The following is a 19,979-nucleotide window of genomic DNA, read 5'->3' on the forward strand; positions in this document are numbered from 1 at the left end:
TCCACCTGGGAGCGTGGGACCCCGGGCTCTAGGGCAACTATCGCGAGGCGTGCACGTTTCTGCAAGGCTTGGCCTACAAGAGTTTTATACATATTCACTCCACGAGGGATTCGTTGGTTGTATAGTTCCCCCACCTGGCTGTTAGCCCCTGTACCAGAGATTCCCTAGGCAGTGAGCTGAGTTTCTATGGAATAGGCTGGTTTTTCTTCTTTCAGCCTTTATCTAGTTTTTCCATACTCAACACCTTCAGGGCGAACTGCCTCATAAATAAATGTCACCAAGCATATCCAAGACATGAAACTAGAGAAGGCTCCGAACCCATCCCTGAAGAGACCATGATAATGACCTTGGATCTTCGGACCTCGGAAAGTAAAGTGCTCCTCCGACTCGATATCCTATCGATCACATAGGGTACAAATGCAGCCCTCTCTAGGTATGCTCTCAGCCCACCAACTCTCAATGCGTAGTTGGTGCGATAAGACACAAAACTGCCTGATCGGTACCTCAAAGAATGGGGAAAAGGGGTGAATGAAGCCCTCTTGTGAAACCTGCAAGCAGTGCTCCTTGTACAAGCTGAGCTTCACGAAAGTTCATTGGGGACCAACCAAGTCCTAAATGTGTGTAGACTGGATAACGTGATTGACCCCGTGGTAGGTGAGCGAAACAAAGGGGCTTCAATGCTATACTGAAAGGGAGGCAACCTGTCCATATGGAGCCCCAAACTCTCAAACCATCTGCATGTGCGTGCGTACCAACACCTCTGATCGCCCTCAGCTGCTAAAGTCATGGTGAAGATAGGGCCAACCATGGTAATCCCTTACTTGGAGGTATTTGATAACCTGGAATGCTACATCAAGCTGTAGTGGATGCCCCAAACAGCCATAACTACGTGATGTGGGACTGATGGCTTACAATGCTCTTCACAAATGCTTGTAAAGCTCTCGAAAAGGAAATTTAACGACTAAATCCAGAGTTCAAGGACAGATTTTGTATCCAACAAAGAGGAATGCAGAAAATGACTGCCATTTTTTAATGTGTGAAATCAAATACTATAATTCAATAGTCTAGCTATATATGCCCATAGAAACTGGTGACTCCTGAGCATTTAGAAAACGAAACACACAAATCCAAGACAAAGAAATACTTTGCAACTTTTCAGAAAGCAGACTCATTGCTGATTGGACTCCAGAGCCCCCTATCTCTTACATAAACAAGCTGTCTGTATCACTAGTAGTGTCGCTACATCTCTTGACCTCTATAGAAGTAAAAAAGTAATCAAAGAGGGGCTTAACTGAGACCACAGGACCAAAAGCGATTTTATGATAAGCCCCCAGACCAAAAAAAGACCCCCAAAATCCCCCCCCCAAACAAGGTTTCACTAAGGTTGCATAATAAGACTAAACACATTAAGTCTTTCTGCACTAGATCTGTTCACAATAACCACAGCCAATTACTTGAATGTAGAAAATATTAGAGAACATCATGCTTCAAGGCATTCGTCACAACTTTTTTAATTTCCTCAAAATCTGACATGATGTCTTCTGCATCAAGATCCTATTTCATACTGTTCACAAGATTTTGGAAAACTAATGAGCAGGCCTTACCACAACAGCCTGCATAACTACCGCAGACATATTGTCGAGTGCTAAGGAGTGATGATCCAAGTAAAGCACCATGAAGTTGGGAAGGGAATGCCGCACACAATGGCGCAGGACGAGTTCATGAATTGCCTGTACAGAATCTTTGTGAAGCTTAATATTGTTTTGAGAACCAGATAAAGAAGAATGGACCACGCTCTCAAAGGACCTGCTCTGAACACTGCGACCCTTATCAGACAACAGCCCAGCTCTTGCCAGCAGTGATATTAATTCCCGAGTGCCCTGCCAGTAACTGCGCAAAAAAATATGGCTTTTGGCCAGCTTTTCTTCCATCATTGAGAAAATCCAGCCTGTGCAAACATTTCCCAAAGCTACAGAAAGAATTTTGACTCTGGGTATAATCATCTCTACAGCATCAACATCTAACCCAGCCCATCCATGTCTGGATCCTCTTTCATCAAGATTCGCCTCAGCATCCAAATTTTGTAACGCTGCTGTATACAAATCCAGGTTATCTGAGCAATCCAAACGAACACGCAGTTCTCCTTCTTGCAGCACCGTATCTGGAATCGAGTCCAACAAAGATGATACTTCGTTCCAATTATGGCAACCAATCTGTATCTGTAAACATGCTTCCCACGAATTCTTATCTTCCATTTGGTACCCCTGATCCACAAGTACCTGCAAATAAACAGAAAAATCTGAAAATAAGACTATTGCATTGGACTACAGAGGACTTCATACTAAGTACAGTCACATATATTTTTATATGGATAGAGGAATGATAGCTGACAATCCTGACTAGGGTCACCAAACCTCACAATCCTTCAAAGAAACATATACAAGAAATGCAGTTGACTTCTTCCACCAATCTGATTCAAAGTGATCCATGTCCCTCGGCGGCCAAAAATGACCGGGTATAAGGAAAGGTGGCAAACTAAAAGGCTTCCTGGTGAGGAGATGACAAAATAAAAGTTTGAAAGACAGGAATCCAGAGGGTAGTTCCATTAAAGTCGTCCGAGAAGCCTTAATGGCAATCGTCTATGAGGTTGATGCATAAAAAGCACAAGGTCACCAAACAAATAGTCATTTGAATCCAAAGACAATATGGCGATTCTCCCTTTCATGATAGTCTCACATTTTGGCGCACTTCTTGTTTGACATAATTCATTTTCTAAACATTTTGAACTTTTTCTCTACAAGCTCCAGGGAATACTAAATTAAAACGTGACAGAAATGGGATTTTGTAGACTATCCATTTTCAATTTTTTGGTTCAACCTGGTTGCTATAGAGAGAATTTCTTTCCTTTTGTCACATGATGCTGACAATCTCCACAAGGCATGCACAATTCAGTCATGCATCCATTTTTACAACAAAGACATACATACTCGATCCAGTGTTTGCTTGTCCCATGCATGAAGCCAGACTGCTGCACCTGCCCAGTATCCTCCAGGCATTCCTTCCGAGGCAGTATGAATAGTCTCCTGATCCTCTGCACCTCCCCAGAATCCCAAAACAATTCCATCAACTTCACCACACCCGATTGACAAATCATGAGGTGCCTTTAGGGAGCAAACAAGCTGCAAATTCACATCAGACGATTCCCCTTGTGTATCGGTGACCGTTGGAGCTGGTAACAATCTCCGTTGTGCCACGTAACTCCCCCAAAAGCTACTGTTTGGATAAGCTCTCTTTATCAGGGACACATAAACAATAACATCATCAGCAATACGAGGCTTATATAACTCAGGCCCCAGGGTTTCTTGCTTTAAAAAGTTCATTTACTAGTGCTTGCAGTACCTGGATTCTTTGACACTTCTATTAATTTGATCCCCACCCCCACCACCCCCTTACCCTTTTCCAACCACCCGAACAAGAAAAGAAAGAAATCAATTACAAAAATTCTAAACGAAAAGAGTAAATACCTCTAGGACAGAAATTGTCTCCAATATCTGCAAATCCTGGGAATCAAGGCAATTCAACTTTGCCAGCTCTCGAATGACATGAGACCTTAGATAACGAGACACTGTTCCAAAAGCCAATTCACGCAACACAGTCTCAATATCCCCTCCAAGTCTGCTAAGTGCTGCCATGGCTTTTACTGTTTCCCCCTGAAAAACAGAACCAAGAGCTTTATGTCCTGAGCAAATCTGTTAATTGCCATGCTGAAATCAGACTCGTCTTTGCTGTAACAATTGAGTAAAATCCACAGAAGTTTTAAATTGGAACACGAAAAAACAGTCAGAACCCAATCCACCCAAGTTTGGATTCCTCACCCAAGTGACACAATTCCCAACCAATGACCAGATGTTGCATTTTATAAAATGTAAAAACACAAACACATATGGCTACACACACAAAAAGCGGCCAATCGAGACACAATTTGAGCGATTCATCTTGTTCAGAAAATAGCATTACAAAATCTTCCCGCCACTTCCCTTATTTTGTGCAATATGCTCAAAGGGACTCCAAAGTCCAAACAAAGAGGGACAATTATGTTAGAATTATTATTATATTCTAGGCAGTGGCCAATGTAATGTAATAAGTGGGTTAGGGGCACTTTTCCCTCTTAGAGGTTTTTCCCCCTAACCACGGTCTAATCTCTAACTACGGTTAGTGATTAGATAGGGTTTTGTCACTTAGAAAAAACCCTCATCTCTTTCATTGTACTTCACTTCATTCAGTACAATTTGGGGAGTGACCTACGTTCAGCTCACTCTCTCTTTGCACACTCTTGCTCTCTTGTTTTCTCACATTTGGTATCACAGTAGTTCATGCTCTTGGACCTGCTCCCAGCTCCTCCTACTCCACGCCTAGCTCTCCGCTCACGGACCTACTTCTTACCCCGCACGTGCGACACATTCTGTCCGTACAGCTCTCTTTGGAGCTCAGCATCCGTACAAACCGTACTGCTCATGCTCCACTGTACAGCTTCCGTACTGTTATACCGTACAGCTCGCCGTACTACTGCAGGATTTTGGCTGTACATCGTGTCCCGTACAACTGTCAAGGCCGTACGCCTGCGGCGCCGCCAATTGTACCGTGCTACAACGTCCCGTGGCCATTCCATACCAGATCTGTACGACAGATAAGCTGCTGCCTGCTCCCGTCCGTATGCTTCAGTCCATACCAGCGCCGTACAGTCGTACAACTGTTTCTGCCCGACGCCGTACGTCTGTACAGATCCTGGCTGTATTGTGTACAGATTTCTGTACAACAACGCCACAGCTCTTTCGTACATTGCACGGATTTCGTACAAGCTTTCCGTGCAGGTTTTTTTCTCTGCAGGCATTCTTGCGGGTGATCTTTGGCAAGCATTCTTGCATATGCCCATTGTTTGGATTGCAATCTGGGAGCACATTTGGGGCAAATTGTCTTGTTGCAGGCATCGCAGTCAGATTGAAGAAACTGCACCAAAAATTTGGGGCTTTTTTGTTCTACTTGCAATCTTGCAGACAAAATTTCGGGCATTTGCAATTTTTGTAGATATTCGCAAAATTTGGAGCTTTAAGTTGAAATAGCATTTTGGAAGTTTGGAAACAGTTCTGGACTCAGTATAAGTCAATTTGCAGACTTTTGCCAATTTTTGCAGATTCTATTTGCAGATTTTTGGGCATTCAGCAGATGCATCCCAGAAAGGGATTTTACTTTGTCAATTTGCTGTGTTTTTTGAGTTTATCTAGCAAAAATGGCTCAGAACAACCCCAATGAGGTGTTCGGAGTTCTCACACAGGAGGATAAGTTGGATGGCACCAACTACTCCTTGTAGAGTTTCATGGTTCGCAATATCTTGGTTGGCAGACATCTTTGGGATTATGTCAATGGAGATGAAGCAACACCAGATACAATGGCCACACCTGTCACTCCTACAGCTAGAGGTAGGGGTAGAGATCAAAACGCAGCACAAGTAGTTGGAGCTGCTGCTCCAAAAGCTCCCACAGCAGAGCAGAAAAGATGGGATTCTAGAGGTGCACAAGCTCTATCAGTGATTTCTCTCTGTCAAGAGGTTCATTATACCTCACATTCGGTCATGCAAGACATCAAAGGCAGCTTGGGAGATACTGGAGAGTATGTTTGCAGCAAGAAATGATGCCAGAGTTTCCTTTCTAAAGCAAGAGCTTTCTCATACGCATATGGATGAGGGAGGTTCCATGAATTCTCACCTCACAAAGCCTCAAGATTTGAGGGAGCAACTGTTGAATATTGATGAAGTTATTACGGATTCAGCGATGATTACCACCACTCTGAATTCTCTTCCTGAGTCCTATCTTGGTTTCCACACCTCGCCGAATTTGTCATTGAGGGGGGGCACCAATCCTCTCTCCTTTCACGAGATGGTAGGACTTCTGTTGCAAGAGGAGCAGACACGAAGAAATATGGCAATCCGGGATGGCGAGCATGTCATGCTTTCCAAGTTCAAGCCCTGGGAAAAGGGCAGCAAGAGCAACATGCCAATCAGCCCGCACATCAGCATAAAGCTGATTCAGGACAGCCCTCTTATAAGGCAGAGGGTGATGCAGATAAGTAGGAAAAGAAGGGCATTTCTCACTATTGCAAAAAGCCAAGTCATTATATTAGAGAATGCAAGAAGCGCATAGCTAAAGAGAAGAAAAGGGATTCAGGTATGGCTGTGTAAGCTACATCCGCTCCTCATTCTCATGATGGGGGAGATGCTGCAGCCAAGTTTGTGGAAGAGCACTATGTCTTTCTGTCTTGCACTTCAGATTTTTCAATGGGTAGTTCAGATACTACAGCCACTAATGATGATGACCCTTATGCTTTTTTGACTTGCAGCCGTGATCCTTCAAAGGATGCATACTCTCTCAATGTCAATGAAACCTTGAATACGTGGTATTTTGACTATGGTGCTTCAAAGTACATCACCTCCAAGAAGAGTCTTTTTGCATCTCTGCATCCTCCACCAATAAAAAACAAGGTGACTTGTGCAAATAATTCTTCTTATTCAGTGTGTGGAGTGGGAGACATTATTCTCACATCCACTGATGGCACAGTTTCAGAATTTCAGATGTTCTCTATGTGCCATGCATATAGAAGAATTTGCTTTCAGTGTCCTCTCTTAATAGAGAAGGATTTCAGGTTGTATTCGATGATGATAAGTGTGCAATCAAAGAAAAAGAGAATGACTATGCTTTGATGTTGTCTAGCACTTTGTATCGGGGTCTTTTTCAGCTTGATTTATATGAAAAAAGATCCGATCTTGCATTATCACTAAGCACTCCCACTGCTGCGATGCAAAATGCGGAGTTATGGCATGCCAAGTATGGGCACATGAGCTATGGCAGCTTAATGACACTTCAAAGGCATGATATGGTTGATGCATTGCCTCCTTTAGAGTCACCTCCTCCTCATGCATGTGAGGGTTGCATCCTTGGCAAGATGCATAGATTTCCTTTCAAGAAGGATGGTGCACTGAAAGCTACAAGCAAATTACAGCTTATTCACACTGATGTCTGTGGTCCCATGAGGACACCTGCTTTTAGGGGTTATCTTTATGATGTTACGTCCATAGATGACCTTACCAACTGCACTTGGGTCTATGGTCTCAAGGCAAAATCAGAAGTGTTTATGCATTTCAAACACTTTGTGGCTATGGTTGAGAATGAGACAGGACTCAAGGTGCAGACACTTCGCACAAATCGAGGGGGGGAGTATATGTCTCAAGAGGTTGAGGTATTCTTGAAGGAGAAAGGCATCACGCATCAACTTACAGTGAGGCTTACACCTCAACAGAATGGCAAAGCTGAGCGGAAGAATCGCACTCTTACGGAGATGGATAGATGCATGCTTACCAGTAAGAAGTTGCCTCACAAGTTTTGGCTTGAAGGCCTCATGTGTGCCAAGTATAGTTTGAATCAGGCTCCCAGAAAGGCTTTGAAGACAATCACTCCCTATGAGGCATGGCATGGGAGAAAGCCTTCAGTGGACCATTTCAGAGTTTTTGGTTGTGTTGCATATGCCAACGTGCCTCTGGAGTTTCGACACAAGTTGTCAGATAAGGCACTTAAATGGATTTTTGTGGGATATAGTTCACAAAGCAAAGGCTATCGTCTCTACAATCCTACTTTACGTAAGATTCTTGTGAGTAGAAATGTTATATTCTCTGAAAATTCAGCACATTCCAACTTCTTCAGATGATGTTTTTGAGGGGATGCTTCCAATAGCGTTTGGTTCCCCTGCTGAGGTTCATGCTGAAAATCAGAATTTACAGCAACCTCCTCCCGATCCATATGCCCCGATTCAGCCACTGGCTGATTTTGTACCTCCACAGGGTGTGGATGAAGCTATCAGGCAAGAGATTCAAGAGCCAAAACAGTCCTGAATTGGTTGCTACAACTCTCAGGGAGAGTAGGCTTGAGGCCCCATTGCCTGGCAGGACTCGTAGTGCAATAAGGCACGCAGGGGGGGCTCTTTCAGTTGAGACAGCTTATGCAGGGACTCTTCTTGATGAAGAGGAGCCCGACTCTTTTGAAGAAGCAAAGGATAATGTGCATTGGATGCATGCCATGCACAATGAATTGCAGTCCATTGAGAAAATTCAGACTTGGGATGTTGTGGATTTGCCACCAGGTAAGCATGCCATTGGCACCAAGTCAGTTTTCAAGGTTAAAAGGAAGCCAAATGGGTCTATTGACAGGTACAAGGCAAGGCTGGTTGCCAAACGCTATGCACCAAAAAAGGGCATAGATTATGAGGAGACTTTTGCTCCTACATCCCAGATGACAACCATACAGTCAATTATTGCAATGGCTGCAAATTTTGTTTGGCATGTCCATCAGTTGGACATAAAAACAGCTTTGCAAGCTTAACAAAGCTTTATATGGGCTGAAACAAGCCCCACGTGCATGGTATGCCAAGATAGATGCATTCCTAGCAAGTAAGGGAATACATAATAGTCCCATGGAAAGCACCCTCTACATCAAGAAGGATGGGGGGGATATTTTGGTCATCATTCTTTATGTAGATGACATGCTACTCACAGGGTTAAATGAGGATATAATTGCAGATTTTAAGGCTGAGTTGAAAGCTGAATTTGACATGACAGATTTGGACATGTTAAATTTTTATTTGGGGATCCAATTTATACAGGACAAGCGTGGCATCCTTATGTCTCAATCCAAGTATGTGCAAAAGCTCTTGGATAGGTTCAACATGCATGATTGTAAGCCTATAGCCACTCCCATGGAGCCGGGGCTGAAGCTTACTATGTATGATGCAAGTGAATCAGTGGATGTCACACTTTACAGCCAGGCTATTGGATGCCTCATCTACTTGTGCAATACACGGCCCGATATTCAGTACGCAGTATCTCAAGTAAGCAGATATATGCACAGCCCAAAGACAACACATTGGCGCGCTGTAGAACGCATCTTCCATTATTTGCAAGGCACAAAGTCTTATGGCTTGATGTTTCCCAAGGGGGGTGACTTGCAGATGCATGCTTACAGTGATTCGAATTGGGCTGGAGACTATGATACCAAGCAGTCCTCTAGTGGTAATTGTTTCTTTTTGGGCAAAGCTTGCATTTCTTGGCTGAGCAAGAAGCAATCTACAATGGCTACTTCCTCATGTGAAGCTAAGTACAGGGCAGCTTTCACAGCGACAGTTCAGTGTGTTTGGCTGCGACGTTTGTTCGCTGATCTTCGTCTCTTATTGGAGGGTCCTTCTCCAATTCTCACTAATAGTCAGAGTGCTATAGCAGTGGCAAAGAATCCTGTGTTTCATGCTCGCACGAAGCACATTGAGGTTCATTATCATTATGTCAGAGAGAAGTTGCATGCAGGGGAGATCAGTATGATCTATGTGTCAACACATGACAATGTTACAGACATCTTCACCAAAGCACTTCCACGTGAGAAGTTTGAGGCATTTCGCACTAGCCTAAACTTATCTCCTTTTGGTGATTGATCACTACCTTGTACACCACATTCGCACTGCAAGGGGGTGTTAGAATTATTATTATATTCTAGGCAGTGGCTAATGTAATGTAATAAGTGGGTTAGGGGCACTTTTCCCACTTAGAGGTTTTTCCCCCTAACCACAGCCTAATCTCTAGCTACGGTTAGTGATTAGATAGGGTTTTGTCACTTAGACAAAACCCTCATCTCTTTCATTGTACTTCACTTCATTCAGTACAATTTGGGGAGTGACCTACGTTCAGCTCACTCTCTCTTTGCACACTCTTGCTCTCTTGTTTTCTCACAAATTAACCATTACATTGTTATCCAAATGGTGAATATCACCTAAAAATGTCCCATGGTGCATCTGGCAAAATCCAGGATTCCTTCCCCCTTCCTACAAAAGTGCTAAGTTGGACTGGCTCTTACATCATGATATCTACTACCTCATCAATGCCCTCATATGACGTGGTAAGACAATGTGCTTCCTAATCAACAAGCCAAAACAATATGCCCTTCGTTCTCAATTCTCAATTCTCATATATCTCAATCCTTTCAGAGTACTCCTTCACCTGTCCATGCAGCAACTTGTCAGAGTACACCTTCACCTGTCCATGCAGCAACTTGCACCCCCTAGAGAAATTTTATTCCAAAATCTATTAATTAGTACCTCCTCCCTCATGATTAAACTAAGATATCACAATCCCTTGAATCAACCTAAATCCAAACGTTAAAACCAATGTGAAAAATTAATCTCAACTATCCAAGTCGCTTTCAATTCATGGATATTTCTGTGGAAAGCCGCTTTCAGTCCATGGATTATTCTGGCTCCTTCCGCCTGCTCGCCTACCTCTGCACCTTCTCGCTCCTCCTTCTCGCTCCTCCTTGCAATTCTTCCTTGCCTACTTCCTATGCCTCCTTGCTCCTTGCAATCTGGACTTCCCAACTTTTCTGGGTCCTTCTAGCTGCTCGACTCCCTACTCTTGACTCATCCCTCCACCTTCTTTCCTTGCTGCTCACCCCTTCTCGCACCCTCTTTCACTTTTTTTCTCCTTTACCCCCTCTCGTACCATGTTTCCCTGCCCCTAGCCCTCTCAACATGCCTAGGCTCCTTGCTTTGTCTATCACCCCATCTCCCACCCTCTTTCACCACCCCTAGCTCCCTCGCCATCCTTGGCTCCCCCTGCCCATCCAAAATTGTTTGCTGCAACGAAAAGGGAAACTATTTGAGAGAAAAAGGAGCTGGGTGCCAAGGCCGAGAATGATTCCGACTGTAGAAAGGCAAAAGATCGCATTAAATGGAGAGGCGACGATACGTGAAGACAAGCATGCAATGCTATGCACTTGGGGAAGATGGTTGTTGTGAAGAGAAGTAAAGATGAGAAGGCATGGCACAACGGAGCAGAGAGTTGGAGGCTGAGCAAGGCAGGGACATGGAGCAGCAGAAGAGAGGGAAGAGAGTGACGGCTGAGCGATGAGATGGCGAGACAGATGGCAGAAGATAAGGAAGAGAGGTAGAGATGGCGAGGTGGATGGCAGAAAAGAGGGGAAGTGGAGGGGAGAGGAGGCTGAGCGAGGGGTAAGGGGATGGAGAGAAGGAAGAGAGGGGGAGTGGAGAAGGGGAGCGGAGCGGGAAAGGGAGGGAGATGGCGAGCGCAGGAGGCACACTAATTTAGATTAAGCAGTCTATAACTTAGGTTAATAAGTTTAATCTATGCGGGATTGCACCACTAATTAATTGGACTTTATTTAAGTGGAGCCAATATGTCCCCATAGTGAGAAAAAAGCCCCAAGTAGGAGGATATGCATTGGAATTTGGTAGAGGATCAGAGTTATTGTATGCCTGCGGAAGGTTCGGTCAATGGACAACAGGGCAGCTTTTCACCTAATTCCAAGCATCCACTTGTGCAGTGCAGCAACAATGACCTGAGACAAAATGGAGGCACGGGCAGCCATGTCATGGACATTCAAATCAGAGCGCACTGCAGGTAAGGTTCTACATATTCTTTTTTCCTCTTGGTTTGACCTGCCTTGAACCTTCACACTAGTTTTGATTAAAACAATGTACCTTCAGTGCTCGTTGGCATCTTTGAATCATGCTTAAATCCCTTGCACTTTGCAACACATGATGCACAAAATAGGTTACGCGTAGGAGGCTCTGGCTTTCCCTTCAATAGCCAATTCACATGGAGGTGGCAGTACAACAATAAAACGGGTTTCAGGAATCAGGAATAAAGGAAAAGATATTCACACAAAACAAATAGCAACAAGACAATGAAAGACAAAGATGGTTGAGATGGGATTGATGTCAAGGATCGCATCCTATACCTAGTGCAATCCTTCATGGAAGAACGTATTAATGTCTATTAGCAATGAGCTGTATGTACAAAGGAAAACTTCAACTTTCATAGTACATTTTCAGGTAAACAGCAGTCTTTCGGCTATATTGCCCCCTATACTTCTAAGCCACTAAAACTGGCAGTGGAGCAAACAGAGAGGAAGAGGAGTACCTTTGTATCTTGGTGATTCTAGAGCATCCATCCACCTTGGGGCTGACTATGTGAAATATCTTTCCAAAGTCACCCTTACGCAAACAATCAGCTTTTGTGTTGGTCTATGCTAGTGGCCCCTACATTACACTTGAAGCATACGGCTCTTATACCTAGAGAATCCAGGAACATTCCCAAACTCATCCTCTAAAAACACAACATAGTAACTTGGCCAAAGGTGACACCTCACGGCATATCTTATAGCATATTGCACTGAGCTTGGGTGGTGGCAAGTGAGATCAATACAGATTAGATCTTCTAAGCTACAAGACCTCCGTAACCTGTCACTTGCCTAGCTCTCCCGTCGTTGCTCACCCGTCGCCAAACCCGTTTCCATCCCGTCGCTATCATCGTCGTAGGGCTTACGAACAGGAGCTCCTCCTAGAAAACACCAACTCCACTGGACAGTCTGGTCTAGACCTTGAGCCTGGACTTCTGCCTTCTGCATGGTGGATCACGAGATACTCTGCTGAAGGTTCCTTGTGGACTGTTCACGTTGAGGCTTTGTGCGTCGCTTTTGCTTGGATTGGAAAAGGAAGTAAGGTTCCCAAGTCGGATGACTCTTTGAATTGCATTGTGGCCGGCCATGGCTTTGCTGGGTCCTCACACGACCATGGCTTTTGGAACAGCAACCTCGATTCTTATGTTGCTGGCCCAGGATCTTTCAAGACCACGATTTATGGCTACGGGAGAACAAGAAAGATACAAAAGAGTCGCACCACAATGGCGAAGCTTGTCCACGCTTGTCCCGTCCGGAGCAAGATGCCATCATCAAAAGAGCAAGCTTGCATGTCAAAGAGCAAGCTTGCATGTCCTTGGTAGGTGCACCTTCGACATGTGCACACCGACGTGATAGGGTGTAACATTGACAAGCGCACATTTGCCTTTCTCTTTCGGCGCACGTCATCTTCTCGATTGGGCTTGCTGCATGGTCAACTAATGCGTACCTCTCTGCACTCACTACCTGAGGCGCCATACCCGCTTGCTGACAGATGCAAGGCTAGACGAACATAAGCAGGCCCCTGCTCGCGGCCGTCCAAAACAGAGCTGGTGGCTGAAGCAAAGAAGGCTTGCATCATGCGGTGACTTTTGAAGCAGTTGACGAGAGTATGAGCATAGTAAATCAGAGGAAGGAGGAGAGCAGCTAATGGCGACTATTTCAATTGAGAGAACCTGCTTAGATTGAGTCATACAATGAGGCAGACAGAGCCTGGCGGATCAGGGGGTGGGGCAAGGACAGAAATAGGCTATTGGAGCGGCTGAGCATGTAGGCAAAAATGTAGACCTTGGTGGTGCAGCTTCTGCTTCACAGCTCCAGCACTACTTGGAGATTCGTGCCTTTCTTCCTTTTCAGGCAGCGCAGCTCTTCGTGTTTGTTTCTCGGGAGAAGTGACCTTGACAGTGACCCTTGGTCTGGCAAGAAGGAATCACATGGCAACACCTTCAACCTCCACTGTGGTTAAGATTATGCTCTGTACGGAAGACAAGTACAAGTCAAGTGTGAAGTAGAGGCTGTGAAAGATAGGGCCCTGGTGGATCGCATTGTTGGGCTCACCCCGTCAAGGAAACAGGTTAGGGATTGGCTTCAGGCGAGCTTAGCCCTGGGGCTGACCACATCCAGGATGTCACGATCTATGGGAGAGAGTCTTCCTCATGCAGCTGAACTCCCCCAACACCACGGCCTCCCTTGTCGAGCAGAGCCGTATCCTACTAGGCCCTCATGTCGTCTACCTCCTTCCTTCATACCATGGCTTCACAGTCGAGGACATGGATTCTACTCATCACGTGCCACGATTCCCAATGACGCTTCGCTTCTTGGGGCTTCCGAAGGAGTACACATCTATTCTTCCTTCCATAGGGAATTGTTTTGGCACAATTCTAGCATCTCCGCCACAAACAGTGGCTGCAGTAGTGGCAAACGCCGGGGTCCCCAGCCTTCGAGTTATCGCAGAGCATCCAAAGTCCCTCCCAGAGGAGATCCTCCTGGAGACCTTAGATGGAGGCGAGTTCAGACAGCGTGTGGAGATCTCTGGCTTGCCCAGGCAGTGTCTTCGGTGCAGACAGATGGGTCACCTGGCACGGGTCTGTTTGGTAGGCAGGGCCCCTCACCAAAGATAGGAGCATAGGGAGGCTCAAAGCCGTCCGTTGGCCAGGCCCCAGCAGCAGAGGAGGCAGCAGTCAGACAGCTTGGGTCGAGCCCTCCCAAGGGACTTGGACCAAGGTGGAGAAAAAGAAGCCCTCCAAATCAGCTTGAAAAAACAAAAGGAGAGCCAAACTTAAAGAGCGCAAGGCGCAGACTTCTTCTTCCTAGGACACAGGGAAGGGGAAGGGGAAGGTACCAGCGGAGTCTCCGGACCGGACACAGATGGAGGAGGAGGAGACCTTTTCCAATCTCTCCTCGGACCCGTAGGCGACGACAAAGCAGAGTACCCAGGCTCCCGTTCAGCGGGAGTTTGGAGCCCCAGCTGTCATGTGCACGGATTGGTATCTGACGTGTACTAGGTACACAGAACTAGCTCAGGTTAGCCTGGGGAGGCTTAGAGCTAGGCAGGCTTGATTCTCGGGTTGAGTGGCAAGGGTACGAACTATTTATAGGTCTTCGCTATTTTTGGCGCCGGGGCCCGAGTCTATAAAAGAGGCCCAGGGAGTTCAATTCTCAGAGTGCAGTTGGGAGCAAGTCTCGTTCCCAGGTGCTAGGTCTGATCCTGGATTGTGTCGCGGACGTGCGCCTGCATCTTAGCGTAGCCCAAGGCCCAGTGGCAGATCCAGGGCTTCACAACGCCACCTGGTGGTATGGGACACCAGGCTGGTTTGGATCTGATTGGGAGTTCGTGCCAGTAGCTCAGCTCGTGGCTCAGAGGGGACATCTTCTGATTCGGGATCACATCCCGTAGATGTCACGGTTGGGTGGTGAGCAGCCTGCTCAGTTCTGATGTTGTGTGTGGATGTTTTGCAGATCAGGGGTTTCAGGAGTGCTGGGACGTGTCAGTTGGTATCAGAGCCAATTCCTGAGGTAGGAACTTCTGATGCGAGAAATTTGACGGATTTCTCTTCCAGGTATGCCCTAAAATTCGAGATTTCCTGCTGCGTTTTTGCTGACTACCTGGGGTAGAAGGGGTGAAGAAATATCTGGAAAAGGAAGAAGAAGAAGAGTGAAATAGAATCGAAATTTCTGAAGGCTACGGAGAGAAGTTTTGAGGGAGGAGAAGGAGAGCAGAAAAGAAGGAGAGAAGTGCAGGAAATAGACAGCAAGGGAGGAGGGGATGCGGAGCCTGGGAGGGGGCGCAGTAGATGAGGCTGTAGTGGCGGGACAGCCTGTGTATTAGGCTGTCCACAGCCAGCGCAGTAGGCTGTCCACAGCCTGCGCAACAGGCTGCGAACAGCCTGCGCCTAGGGCTGCGTGCAGCCTGCGCTGAAACAAGGTGCTTTTTTCGAAAAAGCACCCCTCCAAAGTTGGAGGGGCTCAGGTGCTTTTTTCGAAAAAGCACCCCTCCAAAGCTGGAGGGGCTTAGCCTTTTTTGGAAGCCCAGCTTCCAAATCAGGCAGCCCTGCACCCTATATAGGTGGGGGCTGGGTGCTAGGCTACCCACAAGCAGCCCCAAGATTCGAGATCTTACCTCGAGTTTCGTGCCAGCCAGCCTCGCCCTTCAGCCTGCGCCCTGTTTCGATCAGCTCCCCTGCATCTGCCCTTGCCTGCGTCAGCCCTGCACAGCTCCCGCAGCTTCTGTACCAGTCCGTACAGCTCCAGCGACAGCCGTACAGCCTGTACGGACTGATCCGCCTGCTTCTGTACCTGCTGCTGTACCGAACAGCAGCTGCGCCAGCACCTGCAGCCACCGTACGGCCTGCGTCAGCAGCCGTACAGGCCACGTCAGCAGTCCGCACAGCTTCTATTGCAGCCTGTGCATCCGGTTAGCAGGTTCGGGGAGGCACCAGGACTCGTGGTCTTCCGATTCACCAGATTTCAGCATCTACTTCCGTCAGCTTCATACGGGACGGTTTTCTTCTGCTCCATCTTCCTCTGTGCTTCGTTTTCAGTCAGTTATTTCTCTCCGTTTGTAATCAAATCAGATTTCAGCCATGTCTGATGCTCCAAATCCCGAGTTCACTATGGGAGAGCAGGACTTAGATTACACTCCAGTGGGAGAGGATGATCAGGGTCTCTATGACGACCTGATAACTAAGAAAGCCTTCAGTGAGTTTACGACTGCACTTGATGGCAAATTCGAGCAGGTCAATGCTAATCAATCGGGGTTGACACAGCAACTCCAGGGGATACAAGCAACTCTGACTCTTCTGGCTAGCACGGTTCAGGCACTCACGCATGTGGATGCCATGGCTTCCGTGCTAGGCCCGAATATCACTCCGGATCCCTTTCCAAGTGACCAAAAATCAAGAACAAAGGAGGTAGTTGACACTTGGTTGCACAAGTGGCAAGTACACTTCCAATTCCACCCCTATCCAGATGAGAAAAAGATTCAGCTTGCAGCAGGGTTTATGTCAGGTAAAGCCTTGCTTTGGTGGAAAGAACTCCAGCCTAAGCCTGATACTTGGACAGATTTTGAGGGCATCTTCAGGAAGGAGTTCCTGAAGAAGGAAGATGACTACGATATCGTCGGCAAGCTCAAGGCCCTCGATATGTCAAAATTGCATTTAACTTTTAAAGTTTATCTTCAAAGATTTAGGGATCTGCAAACCAGGGCCACTAAAATGGATCCTGTAACCTTGTTAGGTTTTTTCGTGGATGGTTTGCCAGACTCCTATAAGTTACAGATTAAGAATAACAAGTGCACAACATTGCAGGAGGCCATGACATATGCGCGCATATATGATGATACCATGGCCGGTACCAAGGCAACCACAGTTACCGAAACGAGTGGAAAGAACAAATGCAAGTTCTTTCAACATGCGACTGGTATTGGGGAGACGAAGTCTACGGACAACGCCTCCAGGAAAAGCTTAACTCCAGCAAAGAATGGTAAGGCCCGTTTCCTTCGCACTCTCAGGCTCAAGAAAGAAGGCCGATGTTTCTATTGCGAGGAGCGGGGCCACACAAAGAATGAGTGTCCTAAGCGGAAGAACCAAAAGTTGGTGCTAGGACCGAAGCTCCAGGCGGGTCCACGTACCGCAGCCAAGGGAGCCAACCAAGTCACGATGATAGGTATTTCAGTAAATGTCGTTACCTGCCCCCTTTCTTGTAATTGTACCTTTAATACTTCGTTGTTTGGTTCCCATGATCTTTTCCGAGTGTATGTAGAAGTTAGGGACCAACAGGTTCACATTCTCTTTGATCCGGGCAGCTCTCACAATTTTGTTAATTACAAATTTGTGCAGAAGATGGGGCTGTCCACAGTACCTAGCGACCACACCTACGAGGTACAGCTTCCAGCTGGGAAGCAGTTTTGGGATCGCAAGGTTGAAGCGCTTCCCATCCGGATTCAAGCCTACACAGGAGCTCTCACATGTTATGTTATGCATCTAGAGCATGTAGACTTGCTGATTGGGATAGAGTGGTTTAAAACCCACAATATCCAGATCGGATGGACGGAGCATACGCTTTCTTTTGTAGACAAGGACACCCAATTTTGTATTCAGTGTGATAAGATTCCCCCTTCTCAGGGGCCTATTGTATCTGCGATGCAGCTTCGAAATATATTGAACAATTCTCATTATGATGTCTATCAGTGTGTTTTGATTCCACTTTCTTCATTTGTTGTTTCGGTCATTAACAAAAATGAATTAAGTGTGTTTGAACACCGAGAATTGAGAATGTTGTTAGATAATTTTAAAGACGTATTCCCAGCTCAACTGCCGGAAGGTTTACCTCCAGAACGGGCCGTAGATCATCTCATAGACTTAGTCCCAGGGGCTCAACCTATCAGTGTACCACCTTATAGGATGAGCCAGGTAGAGGAGGATGAGTTAGCTATCCAGCTTCAGGATTACCTGAATATGGGCTATATACGCCCAAGTAAATCACCTTGGGGTGCACCTGTCCTCTTAAGAAAGAAGAAGGATTCTTCCTGGAGAATGTGTATAGATTATAAACGACTAAATAAAGTTACAATTAAGAACCGCTATCCTTTACCTCGTTCTGATGATTTGATAGACCGTTTGGCCGGAGCGAAGTATTTCACTAAGATTGATTTGCGCACGGGTTATCATCAAATCCGTATCTATGCTAAACACATAGATAGGACCGCATTCTGGACTAGGTATGGTCATTACGAGTTCCTCGTATTACCTTTTGGTTTGACCAATGCTCCTGCTACTTTTCAGCAGATGATGAACGATTTGTTCAGGGATTTTCTGGGCAAATTTGTTGTAGTGTTCTTAGATGATATCTTCGTATATAGTAAAACGCTTGAGGATCATATAGGACACCTTCGGGTTGTCTTACTTGTTCTAAGACAGCATAAGCTTTATGCCAAGATGAGTAAATGTGACTTCTTTATGAAGGAGATCATTTACTTAGGACACAAGATTTCTTCTGAAGGTATTAGCATTAATCTGGATCGTATCCAGAAGGTTTTAGAATGGCCTATCCCTCAGACTGTGAAACAACTTCGTTCTTTCCTAGGATTTACGGTATTTCTTCGGAAGTCAGTGCGTGATTATTCACATATCACGGCACCCTTGACCAACATATTGAAAGGTCGTGGACGCAGGTCTACTCAGCCGATCCCTTGGAATGATGCAATGAACAAGGCTTTTGAAACCCTGAAGTTTTCTATCAAGGAAGCACCCGTTCTTGCATTACCCGATCCTACCCGGCCTTATGTTTTAGAGGCCGATGCGAGTGATTATGCGATTGGGGCAGCTCTATTCCAAGAGGGTAGACCTGTAGCTTTTGAGAGTAAGAAGCTAGACGACACCCAGTATCGTTGGCCCACACTTGAGAAGGAACTTTATGCAGTAGTGTATGCTCTCAAGGTTTGGAGACACTACTTGTATGGTTCAAAGTTCCTTGTATTGACTGATCACCAGTCAATTAAGTATGTGTGTGATGGATCAGAATTGAGAGGAAGGAAAGCTAGATGGGCAGAGCTAATGCAGGATTTTGATTTCGAAATACGTTATCGTAAGGGTTCATTGAATAGTGTGGCAGATGCCTTAAGTCAAGTTAAGTTTGTAAATGCTTTGTCATTTACGGAAATATCCTCAGACCTGTTTCAATCCTTGAGAGGGCTATACGCAACTGATAGTCATTTCAGTTCTTATTGGCAGAGAGTCCAGGATGGGAGCTCCATGGTTAACCAGGACTCAAGGATTGTGCCACCTAGGATACAGGCGGCGGGAGGTCAGTGGATGATTAGGAACGGCTTGCTGTTCCGGAATGAAAAGATTTGTGTGCCTGATGTTCTGGACCTTAAATCCAAGATTCTCTGGGAGTCTCATGATGCTCCTAGTGCGGGACAGCCAGGTATACATAGGACTCTGTCTCTTGTGAAGCATACCTTTTATTGGCCTAAGATGCGTGCATTTGTTGAGAACTATGTAGTAGGTTGCCGAGTTTGTCAGGTTACTAAGGCTGAACGCCTTAGAAGCGCGGGCTTATTACAGCCTTTACAGATTCCAAGTAATAAATGGGAAAGTATTTCCATGGATTTTATTACTGGTTTCCCTCGAACGCGCAAGGGTCATGACTCTATTTGGGTCATAGTCGACCGTTTGACAAAAATGGCTAGATTCTTACCTACAAGAACAACTATTTCAGCTGTTCAGTTGGCTCACGAGTTTGTGGACCACTTGTTCAAGCTGTATGGTTTGCCATCTGACATAGTCAGTGACAGGGACTCAAAGTTTACAAGTAACTTTTGGACACTTGTATTTGAGAAGTTGGAAACTACTCTAAGTATGAGTTCCTCGGATCATGCACAATCCGATGGCAGTACAGAGAAGGTCAACCAGTTGG

The 19,979-nt window shown here is 45.9% G+C and overlaps 1 protein-coding gene across 3 annotated transcripts in view; it reads right to left on the bottom strand.

The window, feature by feature from the left end:
• The window catches only part of LOC147890090 (spatacsin carboxy-terminus protein), a 157,259-nt gene that overhangs the window by 78,572 nt on the left and 58,708 nt on the right, over positions 1 to 19,979 (bottom strand). For all 3 annotated transcript variants that reach the window (XM_087390568.1, XM_087390570.1, XM_087390569.1), the window contains 3 exons: positions 3,525 to 3,710; positions 2,988 to 3,290; positions 1,605 to 2,279 (listed from right to left, as the gene is read on the bottom strand). In XM_087390568.1, coding sequence (XP_087246694.1) covers positions 1,605 to 2,279; positions 2,988 to 3,290; positions 3,525 to 3,710 — 1,164 coding nt within the window. The remainder of the gene's footprint in view (positions 1 to 1,604; positions 2,280 to 2,987; positions 3,291 to 3,524; positions 3,711 to 19,979) is intronic.

Source organism: Dipteris shenzhenensis, chromosome 19, assembly GCF_047967505.1.
Source record: "Dipteris shenzhenensis isolate YYH24624 ecotype China chromosome 19, Dip_SZ_1.0, whole genome shotgun sequence".
Taxonomy (NCBI): Eukaryota; Viridiplantae; Streptophyta; class Polypodiopsida; order Gleicheniales; family Dipteridaceae; genus Dipteris; species Dipteris shenzhenensis.